The following is a 13,940-nucleotide window of genomic DNA, read 5'->3' as shown; positions in this document are numbered from 1 at the left end:
GGTCAGGAAGAGCACAAAAAGCACCCGGCGCGACCGCTCTCTTCGCCTCCCGATTGGTCGTCAAATTTTCCCGGGTTTCAGGGAGAGGAGGGGGAGCTCGGTGGGGAGGCGGGACCTGTAAGGGCATGGGGATCGGCCGAGGCCTTGGATTGGTTTACCAGCTAGAAGCCACGGCGCTTGCGTGCACCGATTCACTCTTCCTCCCTATTCGGGATGAAGTACCCGGGGCTGAGGATCCGCCAGCTGGCCCGCTCTGCGCAGGCGCAGTCTGTGGAGGGCGGGGGTGAGATGGGTACATTGTGGGGGAGGGTGGGGTCTCGCGCTTGTTGAGGGGGCAGGACAGTGAATCAGTTGAGGGCGGGAAGGGGCGGAGAGGGGCAGGGGAACGTGGGACCAGGGAGCTGAGGGGACAGGGGCAGGGCAAAGAAAGTACTGGAGGTCAGGGGGCGTGGGACTAGGGGCTCACAGAGACGAGGAACCGGGACACGAAGGTCCCGGGGAAGGGGGAGCAGGAGCAAGGGGCCCGGCGGATTGGCAGGGGGAGGCCTGGGGGAAGCGGGGGCGCTGAGGGGCAGAGGGGGACCAGCGGGCGAGGGGGGCGGGACAATTGCAGTTGTGACGAGACCCGGGCGGAGTAAATAAAAGGGAGGCGGGGAGGGAGGGAGAGCGCTTAGCATGGCGAGCTACCTGAGTGAGAGAGGCGGGCCACGGGGGTGCAGGGGAGCGGGGGGCGCGGGGCGTACAGCTGGCATGGTTGGCGAGGAAACGGAGAGAGGAAGTGAGAGCGAGAAAGTGAGAGCCTCGGGGTGGGAGGAAAGACAAACTTGCCGGGAAGGGCCTAGAGGAGAGCGAAAGCCTAAACGTGGGCAAAGGACTGTTAGACTTCCAGCTTGCCCAGGAAGAGGGTTCCGAACGTTGCTCTGCATCTTACAGACTTGGTCTGGTGCCAAGCAGTATGCCGAATCTTTAACGGGCAGGGGGAATCCGTGCTGGGAACACTGGTGTGGGGAGGGAATTTCCCGGGGCCACCCCGAGCTGCTTCCCCAGCCCTTTAATTCCGTGTGTGCTCACAGCATCAGTAAGAAACAGAGCCATAAGGGGAGGGCAAGGCACTGCCCAAAGTCCCGTGAATGCCGTGGGCACCTTCAGGGGTCTGGAGGCCTCAGCCTTAGATCCTGCTTCCCTTAGAAAACTTCTTTATCATAGGTTTTTTATTATGGAGTCTCTTATCAAAGCTGGGTGGAGCCAACCACTGATTATTTCATAGATGTTCCAGTTTGTGACTTTCAAAAGTGGGGGGGGGGGGTAGGGATGGGGAGGGGAAAGAAAGGAGTGACAGCAGGATAGACCTTAAATTCGTTAAATTCTCTAAGGAATTGGGTAGGTTATCATAGGGTAGGTTGTAAGCTTGGAAAATGAATTGGAGCTTGAGGTGATTCTCTTGCTCCACAGGAAAAAATGGATGGTCGGAGAAGAAACCTGTTCCAGGCTTCAGGTAAAAGGGACAGGGCTGAGCTATGGAATTGGAGATTGTACAACCCTATTCCTTACCTTCAGCATTGATTCTTCTGTTCTCCTTCTTACCCAGGTTTCAGTGGGCTCCTGCCTCCATCTCATTTCCAAACCCGGCCCCTTCTGGACATGTCCAGGATCCCTTCTGTCCAGTGCCCACCCTTGCCTGTAGTCCTGCCTTCACCCCATGTTGGTCATGATAACAATGATCGTAGATGGGGGCCTCAGAGACTACAGATTTTGAGAGAACAAGATGGGGCAGGCGATAGTGTGGATAGCGAAAGAAGGACCAGGTAGGGATCTAGTTATCTTAGCTTCTGCCTCTATTGGCCTTCATTCCTGTGTTGTTTTAAAAAAAAGTTTAATTGATGCTTTTTTCTTTTACTTTACATTAATTTCCAAATATACGCTTCTCTCCTATCTTACCCAACAAGCCTTGCCTTGTAACAAAGATAAAAAACACCAGTTTTGATTGTTTTTTGATCCTGTGTACCTTCTGCTTTTGTATATGAAATTTGAACGATATTATTTGATCTTTTTTTGTATTTTTTCTTATCTCGTGTGTGTATCCTGACTCTTCTAAACTTGTACCTTAATGTCTTAATAAAATAATTGGCTTTAGAGTGGAGATACAGGCAGGTCTGTCTTAGATCCTGTCCTAGGGTTTTTGCTAGTGTTTTTTTTATGGATTCTGAAATAACATTATGAGGAGATTAGAGTTGTTTGTCAAGGAGTGGGACCATGTCTTTTATTTCTGTTGCCTCCCCTCAGAAGGTTGAGGTAAACTTCAATAAATTACTATTAACTAGCCCCTGTTTTCTTCACTTTAGAACAAGAGGATCCATTTCCTTCTCTGCCCCTACCTCAGGATGGAGTTCAGGCTCCTCATTCTCTCAAACTAGAACACCGAATCCCTTTTCCACCTCAGGCAGAACTCTTAGATTCCTGTCTTCATCTACTTGTGAACCAGATATCCTAGCCCTCATTGTCTGTAGCATTCAGGAGGCACACTTAATAGATGCAATTATGCAATAGATGCAAGTATTATCTTTTTATGTATGTGTGTGCCTTCCCTCGTCAACTAGATTAAGGCCTTTGATGGTATAGATTATGGCATGTACCTTTTTGTGTCCCTAACATCTAGCTTAGTGCCCTACACATAAAAAGTGCTAAATGTTTGTTACAGATGATCTCTTCAGAGTAGACCACAGAATCCTTACTGTTTCCAGGTTTTGCATCTTCTTGTGGGTCTGACTGATTTCCAGTTTCCCCAGAGGCCCCGTTGCCCCTTTCTCATTCCTACGTATCAGAGCAGAGAAGTCCTGATAACTAGATGGGAACAGAGAGTCTCATGTGTCCATCCCTTTCTTGTATAAGAGCAAAGAGGCCATAATCTCACCTGTAACTTTCCCCAAAGGTTCCTGGGCCAAGTAGGGCCACAGGACTTGAATTCCCGGACTGAGATGATCTCTCGGCAACTGGAAGAGATTCAGAGACTTGCGATCGACAGCCAGGCCTTGCGGTTGGCTTCATTCCATCAGAATGCTTGTCTGGCAACGAAGGCTGAGGAGCTGGAAGTCTTGGGACAGACAAAGCAGGCTATGCAGGTTGAAGTAGAGGAGCTTCGTGCTGCCTTGGCTGGGGCAGAGGTCTTTCGGAAGAAATTGGAAGAAGAAAACAGACTAAAGCTGGAAGAGACTCAGAAGTTGCACAAGGAACAGGTGAATGAGAATAAGGAAATGCTAGGTGTTAGTTGGGATTTGTCTCAGTTCCACATTGTATGGAATTAGTCTGAGATAATCACCTTAGCAAAGATCCTTCGGTATTGGATTAGAATACTAATCTGCTTGGCCAGGAGGATGTTGAGAATCCAGAGTAAAGAAGAACCTGGAGGAAGCAGGCTGGGGCAGTTAGGATGGGGCATTCTACATTCATCCTCATTGTTTTATCTCCCCACTTCTCAGAATTCAGATATCCTGCTTCTCTCCCAAAACTTTCATTTACTTCTTAGCACTCAATATTCTACCTGTTTTCATTCTGGAACCCATGTTAAAATAGGCCCCAAATACTGTCAGCCTAGAATATTGCCATAGTGTCCTAACAGGTCTTCCAACCACTACTACCTCTCCACTCCAATTTATCCTTCACATTGTTGCCTTACTAATATTCCTTAGCAATGTACATTTGATTGAGTCACCCTTCTATTCAGAATCCTTCAGTAGCTCCCTATTGCCTAAATAAAGTTAAAACTCCTTAGTCCGGCTTTCAAGACTGTCCAAAATCTGTTCCTACCTAAACTCTTTGGCCTTATTTCATATTACCCCCTTCCATACCCTGTATATGATTTAGCTAAATTGAATTGTCCTTCATACATATCCTGTTTTTTCCCACCTCCATCCTTTGTTCAAATTGTACTCTGTGCCTACCTGGAGTGCCTCCTTGCTTACTGAATTCCTACCCATTCTTTAAAAACTAGATTAAATGCTTCTTGCTCAAACAAACAAAACCCCTCCAACCCACAACTTTCCTCATTCTCACACATAGCACCGTCATTCTTCTCTTGGACTATAAGCTTGATGAAATCAGGGACCATTCTTAACCTAAATTTTGTATCTGACTAGCACAGTGCTTTAAAGTACAGTAGCTGTTTAACACCTGTTTATGTATTAATTAAAAGTAAGAGAGTGGAGAAGATAGAAATAGGGGCCCAGGAAGAAGGGAGATAGGAAGGGAAGGGAAGTAGGCCACTGGGAAGGAGTTTGAGGAAGTGGGAACTTTTAGAGGAAAGATGAGAAGCTCCTTCCTACTCAGCTCCTTTTCTGTCATTCTTTTCTTCCTGAGATCTCCCATATGACTGCAGCTCACCAGGAAGCTCTTGCTACCCTGGCTAACAAGGCCCATGAGTTGGAGGAGAAACTCAAGACCATGGACTCTAAGCGGGAGGAAGAGACCAAGGAGTTGGCTGTCGTACAGAAGGAGACTAAGATGTTAAGGGAGGAATTAAGGTGAGGAGGAATATAGGGTCAATAAAAGTAGTCAGCAGTTGTGTTAGTGTTGACCTGAAAGTTTGGTTAAAGGAAGCATGTAAATCCATATTGTTTATTCCCTTAAAGCCAGCGGATACATACATGTGTGGGGCCAAACAAAATTTGACTGCCTGAACAGAAGAATGAGAAGGTTTAAGTACATTTTTAGAACAGTCGCAACTCAGCATGCCTGTGTTACTCAATTTTATGATCTCTATGTATGTTTAACCATGATACAAAAAAAGGACTTTTCTTAATTGAATAGGTTGTAAATACAGTAAGATAAGAGAATTGAGAAGGGTCAATTGAAACTACAACCCAGCGTTTCTGTGTTTAATTTACCATTAACATTGCCATAACATAGTATATGCCCATAAAAGAAGAAGTCACATTATTAAAGATAGTGTCGTGGGTTAAGAGTCTCATCCTTAATGGCCCTAGACAGAGGAAAGAATGCTCTGAAGTGAGCCCAATCTGGCCTTGTTGACATAGGAAGAGGTATTCTCTGAATTTACTCAGAGAACAAAGAGGTTAGGTTCAGACTCTTCCTCTGGTTAATCAGTTCAGGCTCTGGCCCTTGCTGAAGTTACTAAATTGTTATTAAATGATTTTCATTTCCTCCTTTTGGTCAAAGGCAAGCTGAAAGCTTTGCCTATAGACCAAGGAAGGTATGGAAAAACCTCTCTTCCTCCCGGGGCAAGTTCTGAAAAATCCTCATCTAGGTAGATTTGTTTTTTTTTTTTCCCTGTGGTTGGGGCAGGAATTGTAAAGTAGTAAACAAGCAGAGGGAGCAAGTTGCCAGTTGCAGGGTAGGGAGCATAATGTGAAAAATAGAGCGACTAAATAAAATAAGCTAAAGATAACAAAGGTACAGGTAACCAGCCTTGGGAATGGAAGGGGCTTAGGTAGAGAGAGAGAGCTGTTCTTTGTGCAGGTCTGGTCTGAACTCTTGGGAAAGCTGGCTAACGTCTGATGTCGTCTTTTTCAATCCCCTTTGAAACCGGAGGGCAAAGTCTCCTCTGGGCTCAGATGTCCACTCGGGAGCAGGGGCAATCATTAGATGTGACAGAGGGATCAAGGAGTCCATATTCACAAGTTGGCAGCTAGGAGTAGTCAGACCTGACAGGAGCTCCCAGAACACATATGATTTGATAATTGAGAGAAATACAGCACAACATAGGTCCTGCACATAGAAAGGCTTCAGTTTCCCAGCCACGCAGGGCTAAGTTCAAACAGTGCAATAAATAGTTAAGTATCCCAGCCACACAGAGCTGAGTTTAAACAAATACAATAAAGTTTTTCTCACAATTCACAAAATTGCACAATTACATTAAGTCAGGTACAGACCAGACCACTTAGATGGTTCACAATAGACTGGTTTTGAGGGGGTAAATTTATGTCATGTGTTTACATTCACACTCGATAATCAAGAAAACTTAAATATGAACCATACAATCGTTACCAACAATGTTAGCCAACATTAAATTCCTTGTATCCCAGTTACCTATTCCCAATATCTAAGCAGCACTTTTTGAATCCCAGATGCCTGATGTAGTACCTGATCCCGTAGATATCTTATCTTTGACAAAAAGGTCTTATTCTTAGGACAGTTCTAAAAGAGAGTTATGCTTCTGTGGTTCAGATCTACAAATTCCCAGATAATTCACTTAATATAACTTAGTACAATTACTTAAATTTTGTTCATTTTTTTGAAACTTCAGAGAATTTCAGTTTATATATATTATTTCCTGTTTCTATCCTTACCTAAATTTTGTACCTGGTATAAGAATCCTTTAAAATGTGGAGGTCCAACCATAAAATTAACTCATCTTCCTTTTACAGTTATCAGACAGATACTTTAATAAAGGAGATATAATTTTACTTTTACCAGTATCTTATATACTTTTTGTGCAAAAATCCAAATTTGAGATCTTATTACCAAAACATGCTTATAGCTTGAATTTCCATGATAGATGAATTTTGGAAGCCAATTGTGTACATCTGTATATAATTCTCAGATGAATCAATCTGATCCTGTTACTCTTCTCAAAATCTTGCTTTCCTACTTAATTAGACATCTGTCACATTACATCTTTGTCTTATTATTTGTTTAATCATTTCCTCCTTTTGGAGGATGTTATCTCTGTATCCTTCTGATCTTTATTTGGCTGTGATCATAGGTCAAAATTGTAAGCTATTCATTCCTGCATCCCGTCGTAGTAACTCAGAGATATTCCAATATCCATCTATTACCAAATAGATTCAGCATTGTGCTTACAGACTTCTTGATAATATAAATTTGCTACGAAAGAAAAGAGGGACAATGTCATGTATCTTAACAGAAGGAAAGAACTTCCTTAGCTGTTTTTGATTCCAGGCGTGCGTCATATCTGATAGCCACTCATAGAGTCACTAGATGTTGAAAGCAGGGCTTAGGAGTAACCAGGTGGGGAATTTTCCTTTTCAGAAAGAAAACAATGAAATTGGGAAATAGAGGCAAGAAGATCCTACCTAGGCTGTGTCCGTGGTTGCCTTCAGAATTCTTTCCGGGCACAGACATCCACCTTTAGAAGTTTTCAGCCATTCTACTATTGGCCTGTAATCAGAGCTTAAAACAACATTAAATTTTAATGCCATAAAATCTTAAATAGCAAATAAATATCCTTCAGATAGGACTGTTCCAAATTTCATTAAGCATTAATTATCAAATCAAGCTACATAACTTCTAAAATACTTCCTCATGGGGGCAGCTAGGTGGCACAGTGAGTAGAGCACCAACCTTGGAGTCAGGAGGACCTGAGTTCAAATCTGGCCTCTGACGCTTGACACATGTACTAGCTGTGTGACCTTGAGCAAGTCACTTAACCCAGCCAAATTGCCCTGCCAAAAAAAAAAACAAAACCCCAAAAAATACTTCCTCACACTTTCTCAACATACTTAAACCACCTAAAACTTGATCCAGAACAACTATCTAGGGACAGGAGGGGCTACCCCCCATTTATTGTCCCTAAACCTTCTTATCTGCCTTTCGTATTTCCAATCAAACCTTTATTTATCTTTCCAAATCTTTCAAGCCTATTATTCAGCTTTCCTTTACATTTCAACCATAAGACAAGATAGCTTATAAATTAGTACTTTTTACTGACATAACTATCTGTACTGGAATCCCATTCCAGCTTAAAGGAAAAAAGATTAATGACCAACCCCACAGGTTGATGGATTTATGTCCTTATTCCCTAATTATACTCATTCTGGAGGAAAAGGACCCTTCAGGAATTAAATCTTTTACATATGATAAGTTCAAACACTAATTTTCAACTCTTGCTTAGGCTGTGAAATGACTTCAAATTCAGATCAAGACAGCAAGATCTATCCTGCTTTACAACTCATTACATTAACTTAGCAATTAATTATCTTGCAAATGAAAGTTTAGTAGGCCTTCTAAAAATCACAAAAAAGATTATTTAAAAAAACATTTCTTCTAAAAGTGTTTCCCCTTTTAAAAACAGTTTTAAAATTTATCCTGATGTTAAGAGGAATAGTCACTAAACTTTTAGGAAGAAAATTAGTTGGAAAGTTTTAAAATGATAGAAATGTCTTTCTTCCTTAAAGCAAAAATAAACCTTTAAACACTGAAATTCATTAAAACTAAGTTGGTGCAAAATGTCCTCATTCTCAAAGTATTATACAGAATTCCTAGATATTACAAAGTTCCTTAGTCAAAAAGATGTTGTAATGGAGGACACTTAGTTTCTATAAGTCAAGAAAAACATTCCCAATTAAATTGGCCTTATCACAATAACAAAGTTTGCCAGGACTTTAAAAACTTATTCCATAGGAATTCCTCTACACAGAAAACTTTACACAAGATTGATAAGAATTCATGACTAGATGGTTCCAAAAATCCTTGTTTCAGTTAACAGCCTCAGTTCTTAATTAAGTACAATTATTAATATAACAACATCTATAAGAGGAATTTTTTTCTAACAACATGGGTAATACAATAATAACCAAGTTGCACAATATAAGAAAATTTTAGAAATATAAACACACCACAAGCAATTATCATGTATTTAAAACTTGAAACAGAACCAATTAATTACCAATCAGGTGACTGTAACTTAGTTGAATGAGCAAATCAAATATGGATCTATAATCACTAGTGGTAACATTTCAGTTTTTAAGGCCCAATACTCTTAGCACTGTAAAAGAAAAGATTATCATCTATACATTTGCATTTTTTTTAACAGTTTACATCCTGAATTGACAGAAATTACAAGAGGAGATCCCAAACAAGACCTTTGTGTAAATACTTGATTTATAGCAAAAACAATTTTAATTGACCTTCCATTTAAATAAAGACAAAACTTGGAAGTTTTTAATTTCTTATGTTACAGCAATGGTCCAACTTCTTAACCTATTCATCATTTTCCTCAGATGATACAATTCTAACAACATTTAGACCATAGGAATGTAATAATGCCCTAAACATTATTATGTATGTAAAATTTGAACTATCCATTATCAGTTTAGGTAAATGCATTTCTAAATCACTTTGCACGGAGAATCATTCATCTTTTCATTAATATGTTGAAGCTATAACTTTAAACCATCATAACAGACAAGATTTTAAATAGAAATCTGCTCTCATAGTAAATATCAGTATTATTATTAATACCTGTTTATAACCAAATAGTTCCAAATCATCACATTTTTATCACATCCCTTTAAAAATCCAATTCACATATATCAAAATCAGATTAAAGTTGCTATAATATCATTTCTACCACACAATGGTCTTCTCAAATTTCAAAATTTAAGAGAATTTTAGAAATACAATTTTAGAAATACACAAACAATGAACTTCAGATGGCATCAGTTGCACTTCCAGATTATCACATATGGAAATTATTCAACTTATTACTTTTGATATTTAAAAACAACTCCAAAGTTAACAATTATATTTAAAAAAATGTTGTTTCTAACATATGCCAGTCATTATGTTAAGCATTTTACAATCATATCATTTTGATCCCATAACAACAACCATTATTATTTTTCCCTTTACAAATCAGGAAATGGGTCAAACAGAGATAAAATACAATTTTGCAACTGGAACAGAGAAGTATGAAGTTTACCAAGAGCAGAGAATGGTTTCCCAATGATGATAATTCTTGGAGGCTGGGTTTAGGGAATGCTAGCCACAGGCCCAATCCATCTACCTTTCCTTTTCCCCACAACTGCAGAATTTACTGAGCCTGGGGTGGTTTGCAGCTGCTGGGACAGGGTGGGCAGAATATATAGGACCAGGGTGACATTTCCAAGCTTTGCCAAAAAGGATGGTCTACAAGGTGCCCAGGGGCACAAGACTGTCAGAGCTACTGCCAGTCTGTGAATTTCTGCCCCTCCTCTCCTTTTGCCAGATGGGGAAGGGTGATTTAAATTCTCCAGCATTCTCTTCTCTTAATCTGACCTGGGATGAGAGGAGTTAATAAGAACCCTTGTAGATGTTAAAAATTCCCACACTGAGGGGTGGAAGTGGGGAATAAGTGATCAGGATTAGAAGGGGGTGTTTTAGCACGAGTGAGAGTTCCTGGAGTCATCTACAGTTTCAGGAGTTCTCTCCCAAATTCCAACTAATCAGTTTCCAAACTTTTTAATGATTAATCCCAGAATCTGCTAAAATGTTTTGGTTTATGTTTCCACTGTAATTCCAGCTTGGCCAGACCAGAAATTACAAGGAAAAAAGTCTTTGTTTCCCTAGCTGCAGCCTTAGAAATCTCTGGCTGCTTGCATTTCAAATTTTACAAAGTAAGAGACTCATTTTGCAGCACACACACACACACACACACACACACACGCACACCGACAGACAAATTGACGATTAACGGGACAAATACAAACTGAACTCACAATTTAACGACAGAGAGAGGGAGAATTTGAGGCTTGTTAGAAACTGCCATCACCAATTGGCTATTATTATTCCGAGGAAAGGGGGCTGGGGAATTTGCAAGGACTTGACCTTAGGAGTGGATGAGGGTCAGATCCTGCAACCTTTGCTCTTTGGTGGAAGTCTTTGTGTCCCTGATTTTTCTGACTCTCCATAACCTACGTCCAGAGTGGAGCTGTCCTCCTTAAGAACAGAGCCCTTAAGGGAAGGGGGAAAGGGGAGAGGGAGGAGGACTAGGGCAAGTAAGGGAAGGCGACGGAGTAAGGACAAAGTGCATTTATCCTCCCCATAATCAGAGCCTTTAAGGGAAAGGAGGCGAGGAATAGGGCAGAAAGAGTAGAGGAACAGCTAGGGCTGGAGTTGTTGGAAAAGAGGGGGAGAGTGAGGTGGAGGGAATTAGCCAATACTGGGGGGAGATGCTGAAGCAGCTTTGTGAGCCTTAAGGGAAGAGGCTTCTGCCTTTTGTTCTCGCTCAGCCATCTCAGCAAACCCAAGGTGAAAACATTCCCACCCCTGGCTAGATTCTTTGTTGGCCTTTAAACTTAATTTGGCTTTAAGATAAAGTAACTTTGACCTGTCCAAAAGAGCCCTATTGTGGCCAACATAATTTGAGCTATCTTTAGTTAACTGACACTAGTGCTGGCAATACTTGTGCTAATTTTTCCTGACATCCATCAGTACTTCCAGGGGATCTATACAGAGCATTTTACCACAGATTTGATCCCTGCTCCCAGAGTTAGCTTAAAGGGAATTTTGGACTTCAGCCAAACTAGTGGGAGTCCTTTGGAAGCTGGGAATAAGGAGAACTTACCCGACCCGGTCAAGGCCAAGACTCCGGGAAAAAATGAATCCCGAGGTGCCTGAATCATTATTAGCACTGGGTAGGTTGGGCTGCTGTTCTTTGTCCCATCCCATCAGTTCCAATCCAATGTCCACAGCACCATAATTGTCGAAAGTTTGGATAAAGGAGGCAGACAAAGCTAGGTGACATGTAAATCCATATTGTTTATTCCCTTAAAGCTAGCGGATACATACATGTATGGGGCCAGACAAAATCTGACTGCCTGAACAGAAGAAGGAGAAGGTTTAAATACATTTTTAGAACAGTCACAACTCAGCATGTCTGTGTTACTCAATTTTATGATCTCTATGTATGTTTAACCATGATACAAGAAAAGGACTTTTCTTAATTGAATAGGTTGTAAATGCAGTAAGATAAGGGAATTAACAAGGGTCAATTGAAACTACAACCCAGCATTTCTGTGTTTAATTTACCATTAACATTGCTATAACATAGTATATGCCCATAAAAGAAGAAGTCACATTATTAAAGATAGTGTCGTGGGTTAAGAGTCTTATCCTTAATGGCCCTAGACAGAGGAAAGAATGCTCTGAAGTGAGCCCGATCTGGCCTTGTTGACATAGGAAGAGGTATTGTCTGAGTTTACTCAGAGAACAAAGAGGCTGTTAGGTTCAGACTCTTCCTCTGGTTAATCAGTTCAGGCTCTGGCCCTTATTGAAGTTACGAAATTGATATTAAATGATTGTCAGTAGGAAGAGCAGGTTTCTGGGGTCTTACACTGATGGCCTGTACTTTCTCACTCCTGCTTACCAATCTTAGTAAGGCCCATGCAGAGCTCAAGACCCAGGTGGCCCTTGTTGTGCAGCTTAGGAGGTATGTAGGGGATCAAATCCCACCAGAGAACAAGAAACAGACATGGGAGCAGGAGCGGAAGCAACTGCTGGAGACAGTGCAGGTGAGAGATAAGAGGAGTGGTTTTATCCTTGGGGGTGGAAATAGGGATATAGGTTGGGAGATTGGAGGTGGATACAGAGATTCTTTTGGAGGTGATGAATATACATAGCTTCTGGGAGAGAACAGTTCTTAGCTTAGAAGGAGACATTACCTTGTGAAGCCCAGAGACTTGAGGGGAGGGAGAAATAGGCACATTTTTGGGACAAGTACAAAGATGTTTCTGTAGATAAGAATTTTCTTCCCCTGGCCAGCATTTGCAGGAGGATCGGGACTCCTTATGTGCTACTCTGGAGTTGCTACAGGTTCGAGTGCAGAGCCTCCAGAACATCCTTGCCCTACAGGAAGAGGAGCTGGTTCGGAAGGTAAGTTTGGCTCTCCTCACAGAGTCCCTCCTCTACTAGTCCAGTTCCTCTTGGGCTCTTTCTCTCTGTGTTCCTTATTTTGTGAATTTTCACTCTTGCCTTGATCTTTTTGTTGCTTGAGATAGGTAGGAGCAGTAAAGGATATTTACCTTACTCCCATGGAAGTCCTGACTTCATGTTTCTTCTTCACCTTGAAGGTCCAGCCCACAGACCCTCTGGAGTCTGAGGCAGCGAAGAAAGTTCAGGCCCAGCTGAGTTGTTGGAGGGAAAAAGTGTTTGCCTTGATGGTGCAGCTGAAAGCTGAGGAGTTGGAACATATTCAACATACCCAAAAGCTGAAAGGAAAGGTAACATCTCTTTCACACACACACACATACACACACACACTCTCTCTCTCTCTCTCTCTCTCTCCCCCTCTCTCTGTCTCCCTCTCTCTCATACTTTATAGGTGTATAGACTATTGACTGGGGAGATGTGAAATGCTTCAAGGGGAAAGGAATGAGGTGAAATAAGGAAGATAATATATTCTATACTGGAGGCAGAGCCAAGATGGAGGAGTAGAAGGAAGCAGAATAGCTGAGCTTCCTGCCATAAAACTTCTAATAAATCTAGAAAATGTACTAGACCAAATCCTGATGAGGAAAATCCAGAAAAAGTCACAGTCATTGATTTGACCTGCCCAGATCATCATAGGGAAACAAGAGAGGTCTGCTGACAGTAGGGATGGAGCTGCGCTAGGAATATGCTATGTATGGAACATTCCAGAGCCCAGGGTGAAGCTATGGTCCAGGGCAAGAGGAGGTCCTAGATCCATACCAGAGCACGAAGACGGAGACAGGTAGGAATTGGCAGCAACTGGCAGCCCACTACCTAGTTCTGGGTTGTAGTTCCAGAGTGGACTGAGAAGGGGACCTAGGCCTGAGATGGTGTTCCAAGATGGGTGGAAAGGAAGAAGTTTAGAAGAAAGTAGTAAAGGCTTAGACCCCAGGAACAGAGCTGTTTCTCACTTCTAGAATCTAACCCAGCCTGCAGAGGAATTATCTGGGCAGGAATTGCAAACTTAAAGGGAGTCAACAATTCTGTCCACTAAACCAGTAGAGCTTTCTAGCTGACTGTTAGGATCTGAGTCCAGCACCTGTCCGCTGTTGCTTAGATTAAGTCTCAGGTCAAGAACTTGCAGAGTTCAGACTAGCGGGGCAGCAATTAGACTTTGCCCTGTTGGGAGTACTGAATGCTTGCAGGTTCCCAATCTGTCCCTGAATAACACAATACTGAGTACCCCAAGAAAGCAACAGCAGGACGAGCCCAGGCCTTCCTCCTAGAAGTACCACAGA

The 13,940-nt window shown here is 42.0% G+C and overlaps 1 protein-coding gene across 3 annotated transcripts in view; it reads left to right on the top strand.

Annotated features, from left to right (window-relative positions):
• Positions 1-215: 215 nt before the first annotated feature.
• The window catches only part of LOC118856697 (coiled-coil alpha-helical rod protein 1-like), a 38,439-nt gene continuing 24,714 nt past the window's right edge, over positions 216-13,940 (top strand). The window contains exons 1-8 of one of the 3 annotated variants that reach the window (XM_036767121.1): positions 216-283; positions 1,453-1,495; positions 1,589-1,805; positions 2,930-3,233; positions 4,354-4,517; positions 12,110-12,245; positions 12,496-12,606; positions 12,804-12,953. In XM_036767121.1, the coding sequence (XP_036623016.1) occupies positions 1,459-1,495; positions 1,589-1,805; positions 2,930-3,233; positions 4,354-4,517; positions 12,110-12,245; positions 12,496-12,606; positions 12,804-12,953 (1,119 nt within the window). In that variant the 5' untranslated portion in view covers positions 216-283; positions 1,453-1,458. Of the gene's footprint in view, positions 284-1,343; positions 1,496-1,588; positions 1,806-2,929; positions 3,234-4,353; positions 4,518-12,109; positions 12,246-12,495; positions 12,607-12,803; positions 12,954-13,940 lie in introns of those variants that run through there. The other 2 variants (XM_036767123.1, XM_036767122.1) reach the window with 2 other exon arrangements.

This window comes from Trichosurus vulpecula, chromosome 7 (genome assembly GCF_011100635.1).
Source record: "Trichosurus vulpecula isolate mTriVul1 chromosome 7, mTriVul1.pri, whole genome shotgun sequence".
Taxonomy (NCBI): Eukaryota; Metazoa; Chordata; class Mammalia; order Diprotodontia; family Phalangeridae; genus Trichosurus; species Trichosurus vulpecula.
Note: the sequence above shows the minus strand (reverse complement) of the source record. Positions and strands in the feature narration are given on the sequence as shown.